This window comes from Alosa sapidissima, chromosome 1 (genome assembly GCF_018492685.1).
Source record: "Alosa sapidissima isolate fAloSap1 chromosome 1, fAloSap1.pri, whole genome shotgun sequence".
NCBI lineage: Eukaryota > Metazoa > Chordata > Actinopteri > Clupeiformes > Clupeidae > Alosa > Alosa sapidissima.
The window spans coordinates 24,543,127-24,553,434 of record NC_055957.1 but is presented as its reverse complement, the minus strand read 5'-3'; the positions used below and the strand labels follow the sequence as shown (position 1 = coordinate 24,553,434).

General features: G+C 44.1%; 1 protein-coding gene across 1 annotated transcript; it reads right to left on the bottom strand.

Annotated features, from left to right (window-relative positions):
• Positions 1 to 1,169: 1,169 nt before the first annotated feature.
• On the bottom strand, positions 1,170 to 3,233 carry LOC121677906 (early growth response protein 2b). The gene is made up of 2 exons (XM_042057050.1): positions 2,764 to 3,233; positions 1,170 to 2,510 (listed from the first exon to the last, which is right to left on the bottom strand). Exons 1-2 carry the CDS (start codon positions 2,909 to 2,911, stop codon positions 1,198 to 1,200), a joined length of 1,461 nt encoding a protein of 486 aa, XP_041912984.1. The 5' UTR covers positions 2,912 to 3,233; the 3' UTR covers positions 1,170 to 1,197.
• Between the last annotated feature and the right edge of the window lie 7,075 nt (positions 3,234 to 10,308).

Genomic DNA, 10,308 nt, shown 5'->3' with positions numbered 1-10,308 from the left:
ACTCAACTGCAAATGTTCTGGCTTTGGCCAGCCAGTTGTTATAAACTACAACTCATTGTAATTCAAATTATATACATATCTTGTGATCCAACACATGTTTAATGTTTAAATGATATCATGTTAATCTATGTTCATACTGGGTAATATCCAGTTCTTTCTGTCCTTTTGCCATAAAATGTTCAATGCCGGTTGCAGGTCTGGTATTTCACAGCATGACATCAGTTATTTTCTGGAACTGGATTAATCACTTTCCTGAGTCCTTGCAAAAACCTTTCACACATGAACATCGAGTAAGTTTAGAAATTCAGTATATCTTTAAAAAATCAACAAGAACAGTTATAAAAATACAAATTAAATATAGTCATACAAATATATTTATTTTATCCACGTATTATCCACGTACGTCCTACACGATTAATTATTTTGCCATTATTAAGAACAACACAATAACTATTCAAAACCATTTTAACAGAAAACAAAGACAAAATAAATCTGGAAATCTTGGCACAAATGAATCGCTTTGTAGTCACGCCAACATATCTTACATTCATGTAAAAGGAGGTCAGTATCATTTCCTCCACTCATAAGGACCACCTTGTGATCGTTTCTTAATCAATAATATACCGAATAAACATGCATTTCAAACAAGTATAACTGCTGGCAGCGATGGTGTACAAAAGCCCCAGAAGCATTAAAAACTCTCAATTTGAAAGTGGACATCTCAGTGTAGATAAGTGCAATACATTCCAGCTCTTCGGTGTAGTACCGTTTTAGGCTTTTGTGTAGTGCTTGGAGCTGTCCAGCACTGAAAGTACTAGACCACTCAATGTTCTGCTGCTGCGTACCCTCGCAAACTGGTGAAATCGTTTGGAAAACCGGTTTGTCTGCATGGTCACTTGGAAGTCTTTTACAATCAATTTATGTATGTGTTGCATAGGGGATCAGCAGCACTTTGTAAGTAGGGGGTCCAACAGCAGTTCCCCTAAAGTCAGTAGCCTTTTAAAGCATACGGTTTCTGACGAGAAACTGTCTTTCTGACTTCTCACAGGCCTTAGACACTCAAGCCGGAACCAGTCTCTTGGAACTAAGCCACACCGCACAGACATCGATCAGTGACCAGCTGTTTACACGGGCTGAATCTTCCAAGACGGAAAGATTTGACATAAAGCCAATTTAAAGCGCATTTTAATGAGCACTTCAGATGCCTTCGGGTAGAGTGAATGGCCACGCGCTAATCACTTGAGGCTTCAGTTCCATCTTCTCTTTTTGTTTGAGATGAACACGTCCATGGCGCTTCCTCTCGTCACTCCTTGCAAATCGTTTGCCGCATACGTCGCAGGAGAATGGCTTCTCTCCCGTGTGAGTCCGGGTGTGGGTTGTCAGGTGGTCGCTTCGACTGAAGCTGCGTAAACAGATGCGGCACTGAAAGGGTTTGTGTCCAGTGTGGATGCGAATGTGCCTGTTGAGCTCGTCAGACCTGGAGAAGCGTCGATCACAGTTTTCCATAGGGCAGGTGAAGGGCTTTTCTTTGGCGGGGCCAGTGGAGGAACCAGGACTTTTCTTCGCACGGGGGGCCTTTGGTGGCCGAGTGTAGGTCTGGTTGAAAGACTCCGGCAGCAACGAGGAATATAAAATAGAGTCAATAGTGGAAGATGTGTATGAAGTGTCGCACTGACTTGATAGTTGCTGCAGCTCAATATTGGGAAATAAAGTCGGTTTTAGAATATTATTGGTTGAGAGATCAATAGCTGGGGAGGGGTAATTAAAAAGTGGGGTGCTAAAACTTTGTGAGCATGTATCCGTGAAACACTGCTCCTGTTTAATTACATTCTCTACTTTGAACTCCATGTCTGGGTTTGGGCAAATAGGGGAAAACGTGTCCAGAAGATCCTTGACATCGACTTGGTCAGGTGGGAAATCACTGGACATTGGAAATGTCCCCGCGTCCAAGTAAGTGTCAGGTTTGTTAAAGGCACCCCATTCATAGCAACTGCTTTCGAATTCATTCTTCACAACAACTGGGAACGTAGCTGTCTCAGACTGGGGTTCAGATAGCTTTTGGCTCACAACTGGTGTGGAAAGGGAGAAGTTTAACTGAGTGGAGGCCGCCTCGGAAGCTTGTGTGCTGGTCTGCGCGTCAGAGAACGTTTGACACATATTCCCCGGGGGGAAAAGGGGCGGGGAGGTGCTGCAAGCGGGCGCTTGCCTCTGGACCCCTGCGTCCCGAAAACTGCCGCTGGTGTTCTCCATCGGAGGTGGGCTGGTGGTGTACGACGTCCCAGTACCGTTCTGCGGCTGCACCTCAGTTATAGGCGTAGTTGAAATACCGACAATCTCGGTGATCATGTTGAGAAGAGTCTCCGTGCAGCACGATGCGCCCTGAGATGTCTCAACATAGAAGCTGCCAGAGTAGGCAAGGGAGGAAACGTAGCCACTTTTTGCGCCGTCGCATGGGTTATAAAGAAAATCTGAATTTGTAGGTTCCGTTTTGGGGGTAATAGGTGTCCCTCCTAAAACACAGAAAAACAACTTTGTTTTATTACACTAGCATGGAATGAACGCACATGAAATTGATGCATTTGTTACATAAGCCTAAAACATCCAATAAGCATACACATTATTTTTCATTTGACTTAAATCATAAGAGAACTGCAATTCCATTGCATGTAAAGCAAACACAATCACACCACTTGAATTACTTTTGCAAATTAACAGCAATATTTGATTGAACAGCAACAGATTATACTGCAGCAGCGAACTCACCGGTTGCAAATGGAGCAGGTGCCGCGCTGTCAGCCTCCACAAACATATCCTGATGATCCTTCTCTCCATTAGCTTCCCTTCCAAGAGAGGAGTTTTCGAACTGGAGGTAGAATGAGTCTTGCGAGTTCAAATCCATGTTGTTTAGCATGTTTACAAGAGTGAAGTCCAAATGTGAAGTCAGCCTATTTTGCGCACCACGGATGATTTATCAAATTTGTCCTTCTTCACGCAGTGAAGTTTGCGTATATATGTCCAAGAAAGCAATCAACGTGCCCTGAAAAAATGTAAATAAATCGGGATTCCCTTCTCTTCTAAGTGCTTCACCGATGTCCAGAGCTCCTGTGCTATCTGTTGCTGTGAATTTCACACCAACGGCTTCCCTTCTTGCTCTTTATATACACTTTGGCTGAACGATGGTTCCTCCTCCCCATTCACCGTCTCCGGTTAGAGGATTCCCCGCTGTGTGTCATCTTCCTGCCCATACATGGCCAGAGGATGTGACGGGCTTTCCCAAAAAAGGAGAGTTACGTTTGTGACGTTGCAACAGGTCTCTTGCTCTTCTTCGCAGGAGAGACACCGCGAACACTAAGCTATGTGACTGATGCATCAACAACACAATTAAGATCATATACTGTAGCATCGTTTGAGGTTTGGGTAATTCAGTTGGATGTTTATGCTTATTTTAGTGCAATATAGAAAACATGCTCTCTTAGGGTGACAAAGGGTAAATAATTTGCAAGCAATTAAGCCATATAAATTAATTCCGTTCATTTTACAAATAGCCTACTGATGAGCAGACGCGCGCGCATACACGCACGAGCATACACATTATCAAAATGACCGCACGATCTAAAAGCATAAATCAGCATAGCTATTTGCAGTAATTGATGGGGCACTGGACTTAACTAGATACTGCCTGCATGTATCGAGCTATGTGAAATACATTAAACATGCTTATCTATGCTCAGACAATGACAGACAACTGTTTTTTGTAAACTTGTAAACTAACCGCCACTTTATCCTAAATGCACTGATAAACACGGTGTTTAGAGGAATTTGTTAAGAATGTGTAAATACAATTTAATGGCTGACTTAAATTGAATGGTGCAAACTCAAACCTATAGCCTATATAGGTAGGCTGTGACGATAGGTAACGGATTCTTAAGTGCACCCTGAAATAACGGTGTTGTAATTGCCTCCATCAGTCTCAGTCACACTGTGCACGCTGTCACACATTCAGTTTTAGCCTGCAGGCTTTCCTGCACTTCTATTCAAGGCATTATTGTACTTAGAAATACCAAACGCAGCAATGGCCTTTCGGACATGGGATAAATCGATTGAACCTCCCGTGAGTTCAGTGGCTGATCTCACCTGTCAAGGCACTGACATTTTGCACCACATTCGCTTTCATTTTTCAACTGCAATGAACCTATTCTCAAACTGAAAATGCATGTAAATCAGCAACAGCCTAGGCATCACGAAATACAATCTACATTGAATATGCATAGAAGACTGGGTTTTAGGATCCACGATCTGGTGAAAAGCCAACTACGCAGCCCCCTTGTAAGCGCTTTTTAAATCAGCACCACGGACAGCTCCCGCGCGGTGTACTTCTGCAAAGGCAGTTTCTCTTTATAACCTGCAACAGTCAGTTTGTCAAAATCGCCAATCTCGGGGTGTTTGAGTGTAATCTAAACAACATTCGAATGCGATTGTTTACTTTAGAGGGATTTGTAAATAATTGAAATGCATTTAACACATGAGTAACTTTTTTCGAAAGACGAAAATGAGCCTTTTTCCAAGACGTTCCAGTTGTTCAAAGATTGCATTCAGCCAATGTCTTCAAAGGATTTTCTTTAAATACCATTCATCTTTAAATTGATGTCATAGGCGAATGTGGAAATGCGCCGGGTGTAGCTTTTAAACTTCGGATAATGACACAATTACGTTCGTCGTCCAGGTTGACATTCACCGGAAAAAATGAGTTTTCTTTTTTTTTAAGTGAGTTAATGCACTCTTACTCCAGATACCTAAGTGTTCCATCTGAGAGAGGTGTCCTTAAGTAAGCCCAAATCTATTAAAAAGGTCTCGTCATATTTAGTTCACAAGACGTGTTATGATAACTGCTGAGTGAAGCTTCACCTCTCGCCTCTGCGAAATATCACGGAGAACAGTAATGGATTTATGTAATGCTAGCACTTGAAGATCAGGAGAAACCCATTGTTGGTCTAATGACATCAAAGTATTTTTTTTTTCTTTTGTCAAAACTGCAACAATCTGTAATCTTAATATAAAAAAACACTTACGTGTATTGCACCTGTGGGGAAGGCCCCTGCAATAGTTTTACATGTATGACTTACATCATTAAGAATCAGTAAATTAAAGGTACTGCATGTAAGCGAATCATATTAGAATGACACCTGGAAGGAAATATGAGAGAAAACCCATGTACCAGTGGCCTGACCAGTGAGCTAAAGTCTAGGCCTTTGTGGAAGATTTGAATTTCACCCAAGACCTTGCTGATAAAGTTGTAAGGCATCCATCTCACTGTGTGGCGTGCACTGCCAGTCGCTGTGGTGTGCCCTTAGTTGTTACCCATCTGGTCGGTGGACGTGATTGCATTCCACTGCTTAGATTGACCCTGGCTTTATCACCATCTCAATCAGGTCTATTCAACATTCACTCCCACTTCAACTCTCTGAAGCAGGCTTCAGCTAGGATGAAAGACTCGCTGCCCTCCAACAGCTTTCCTGAGCTTGCTAATGAAATGTGGCATTCTTCCAAAAAATAAAACTAAAAAGAAATCTCATGTCATCTGCATCATAATGTTAATGACCTAAGCCAACAGGCATTCTGACCTCACAGCCAAAGCCTAACAACAAAGATAACAATGATCAGTGATAAACAAAGTCATTGCATAGAAATGCATTGTATAAACCAGTCTGTCTGAGCAATAACTGCAATATCCACACATGCACGGAGATTATATAAGCATATGTTAAATACATTTGGAGTTACAGCTCCACTGTACTACAGCAAAAATGTGTTGCTGATGCTTAATAATGTGCCAAGTACAGCGCAGCAGCTCAGAAACGGACTCCAGTGCCGCTTGGGAGATGCGGTGTATGTGTAGATGCACACAGAGTTGAATTTAGTGGGTTCATAGAGGAACACCAGCAGAGCCAGGGTGGTGCAGGGTAAGAAGGATCACAAGCGCCCCCAGATCACATTTCTGCACCATGTCCCACATTACAATCCCCCTTAAGGCTCCGGATGAAGGCTCAACTCCTTTGTGCCAGGGGAAAACAATGGAGTTTCTGAGAAACCGCAAAAAAGGATTGGAAGAACTACCACCAGAGAAACCTCTGCCGGAAGCACGACTCGCTATAAATACAAGACGCTCATCTCAGCTGCCAAGTATGATTTTTTTCCCTCACGCTCTCTCCTCTCCTTCCATCCCTTTCTCTTCTCCACGCATTGGTTGCATACCAGCGCCGATGCCCTATGTACACAAGAGAAGGAGCGGGAGCGTGGGGCCTTTGAAGGAGCAGTTGGTGGGTCTCTCCTTATCTCTCTCATTCTCCCTCTCTCCACTCTTTCAAGTGTGGGAGTGGGGTTAGGGAAGCCCGCTACAGCTCCGGTCCCCACTCAGAGAACGGCAGGTTTCCCTTGTGTTCCATAAATACACCCAGCTCGCCCACCGCTGTCCCCGGACGCCTATCCGCGGGATTAGAGCTGTTGCTCTCTTCCTCATCGTGACTGCAGAGCATTTCAATGGTTCCCTGCACGCCCATTGGTCAAACCCTCCCACACTAACGGTGCTCGACCCCCTTTCCCTCCATACTGGGTCCTCAAGCGCACTTCAGCTGGGATAACTTCTGGCCCGGATCCAGTTACCAGGTGGAGTTATCTAACCATCAGTCAGACTGCTAAACCCACTGGGGCTGGGTGCTTATGTGATACGCTCCCTTCTTCTGTGGTGCACTCCCTGCGCTACAATCTTAACTTACCCCGTACTACCTCCCTTAGCATTAAGGCAAACTTAGAGTCTTATGTACTTAATGATCTGAAGGCGTGTGCGTGTGTGTGCAAGCCAGAGAGAAAGAGAGAATTGAATGCACACAAAACCTCATATTTCCTTCATGATGTTACTGCTACCTCGAGGGCAGGCTTATCTAGTAAGACACAATCCACACCATTCATATGAATTGTACTTAATGCAGGCAGCATTTATACTTGAGTTGTATTCAGAATGATCAGTATAATGATCAGTAAGAAATTTCATTAACCCTTTTGACTGCTATTGCTTGAGCGTTACACATATTCATTGTATAAGTTTTCTTTCACATCATCGTGCACAGTGGTGTTACCTTGAATCTAAATCAATTGCAGCAACATATAAACTCCCCCCGTGCACACCCATTACTGTCCTGATGCACAGCCAGGAGTGAAAAGAAAATCGCCCGGTTGAAATAAGCTTTTTTTTTTCCTCTTGTGAGAAAACAGACTAAGAATGCGGAGCCTCGCTTGGCGCTTAACAGTAACTATGGTAACGGGCGCTCGGCATGGCACTGCTTCCACAGGCTCTCCAGAAATAAAACTGTTGGGCTAAGAGTGAGCAGGTAAAGACAAAAGATCCCAGCAGAGCCTATTTATAGTCGACCCAGTGCTTACATAACACACATACACAGGGCAGCACTGGCACAGGCAGTCAAAGGAGGGTGCAGGACCAGGAGCCAGTGAGGGCCCCGAGGCACCACAGGGCGGCAGTGGCCCTCTGCCCACCGGCACCTCTGCATGGACACACAGAAGTCCTCAGGTCAGAGCAAGGCTGATTGGAAAAGAGTGCAGAGTGACAGAAGAAAGAAGATGAGTTGGTGTAAGAAGAGCATAGCAGCAAGCAAGGGAGCGGGATGGAGAGGTGAAAAACCACAGAGAGAGAGGGAGAGAGAGAGGAGGTGTTTTTATTGATGTTTGCCGATGGTTAGTGATGGACATGGAGTGCGGAGTGCCGAGCGCCTCTCGCAGGCGACTCCCCTGGGAGACATGAGCGTAATCGCCGATGCACCAGAGGGTGAACGACCGCCGTCACGGTTACACTGTTTGCATCACTAGCCGAGCTTGTTGACGAGGTAACGAGTGTTTATCACAGTGAACACTCGTGGAGGCGAAAAAAGGCAGATAAGAGAAAACAAAAGGCAGAGCGGCCTGAGGGCTTTGTTAAGCACACAAACATACAGTCCTCATCCACAGGCTACAGCGTCACAACGTGGACGTCACCCAGGAGCGGCTTAGGGCCTTGGAAATGAGTAGTGAAAGTGAGTGGGGTTCTGTTAAAACATTATCACGTTAATAACATCATAATATATACAACGATAATAACTGATGAGACAAAAATGTCAAGAATGACTTTAGTAGAACAATAAGGACACTTTGTCAGACAAGAAAACCACTCCAGTGAAAATACTAAATATAGAATGAAAATACTTTAATAATTATATGGCATAGAATATATGTTATTATTTAAAGAGTGCCAAACCATTCTTAACAACCTGCTTACATTTTACATAAAAAGCTACAAAAATAGCTCCATCTAGCACAATTATCTAGCAATTACACCTTTACTTGATGTCAGGCTCACCTTTCTGAATCTCCCTTTGTAGCATTACACATGCACAAAAAATAGACTTTCCTCTGTTGCATTAATTGTTCTCTTACTATGAGCTATGAGAGTTAGTCATGGGTGTGCATGGAGCATATTCAGTGTTACCTCTGACCAAGGAGCTGGACCAGAGACTTTCTAATGGGGAGACAGCACTCAAAGAATCCTCCATAGAAATGCATGGGGTTAGTTTGTAATGGCAATACGGCAGTAGTCTCTACAGATAAATGACCCCTTAAGTTATACTTTATTACTCCTGTAGGAAATTTGTTCTCTGCATTTTACCCATTCGGGGGTAGTGTACACACATACACTCCCGGAGCAGTAGGCAGCCCTTAATTTGGTGCACTGGGAGCAGTTGGAGGTTAGGTGTCTTGCTCAAGAGCACCTCATCCATGGATGTGGGAGAGCGCTGTTCAATCACTCCCCCCACCCACATTTTTCCTATAAGGAAGGGATCAAACTGGCCATGCATTGGTCACAAGTCCGATTCCCTAACCAGTAGACCACGGATGCCCTCTTGTATGCCTCCCCATTCACTTGAATAGGAAAATCTGCCCGATAACCCAAAGTGCGTTACAAAATGACCGCCGAATGGGGGACTTGCCTAAAGGACTTTGGCTGGATTCAAAGAATACTCACTGGATTGCATCAAAGATCAGATGCCACCATTTGTTCTCACATCTTAATGCCTGAGAATCAGCTAACCTTAAACAAATGTTGGATCCTGTTTGATCCTGACAGCTGAATTAAAGTTTTTGATGTATGCTTGTGGGCCTATTTATTTGTGTGTGTGTGTGTGTGTGTAATCGCTGTTTCTGAATCTGTGAGCATGAGGCTCACATTTTCTCCAATCTTAGAATACATCTATGGTAATGGAGATGATTTCAGGCGTGAATGGGAGGTTTTTCTCTGAGGTGAGAGAGAGAGAGAGAGAAAACACATGTGTTGCTGACAACACACATGGCACATCAGTATGTTTTTGATTATCACTGAATGGTACAACACTGTTTGCTCAGTGACAATCACAACGACTGTATGTATCTCATATGGATAGTTTGAATCCCACACCCAGAGTGTAATCTGAATACTGTCCACCCAGTGGAGTAAAAAGCTTTTGATACCCATGCTTCTCCTAGTGCTCCTGTGTTTACACTACCTCTGTACATAATCACAGACATGTTTCATGTGAGCTTCCAGCTATCCATGTGTGTCTTCTAGTATAATGACACCCTGGGTGGGTGTCCAGCTATCTTGTCTATATGCAAAAGGTTGCCACAGCCATTAAACTGCAGTCTGTCCCTCAACCTTGTCCCCGGTGGACATCTGACTGCACACATGACAGAATCACAACCTACTCAGCGCATAACACAGCCCCATGCCAACACTGCACACCAGAGGATGTTGAGCTGAATGTGGATATGGTGCACACATGAAAAAGACATATGGAGAAGGATGTGCTGAAGAACGCGCTAGTAAATGTCATGTTCTATGTACAGAACATAAAGCACATGGGCACATCTCTTTTACCAAGCTGTTTGCTTGAGACGTAGCGTGGCATGCAAGCAGTGCATGTGCAGGGGAAGATTACTGTGGTGTGAGTGCACACAGTTTAATAACAGGCCTGTAGAAATGCTGTGAGTTTCTCTTTTTTTTCACGTTCCACAGATGCAGTGCTTTGTACTGAAGGCTGCAGTAGCTCAGCTTCCTGAGCGCAGGCCTATTTATAGACCTGTAACCTTACTGCGCAGAGCGCTGCCTTGAACCACTCATCTATTCAGACTGGATCACATGAAAGGAAACAGCATTACCCTGTCAGGGCTGCTAACACACAGGTGTCCAACGTCAGCAGATGCCAGAGGGCCTGTTGTTGTGTTACCCTC

Bases quoted from the DNA above. Each gene is read 5' to 3' on its own strand.
- LOC121677906 (XM_042057050.1), bottom strand. From the start codon at position 2,911: ATGCTAAACAACATGGATTTGAACTCGCAAGACTCATTCTACCTCCAG. The intron at 2,511-2,763 runs GTGAGTTCGCTG...TCTGTGTTTTAG, and splicing joins ACCTGCTCCATTTGCAACCG to GAGGGACACCTATTACCCCC.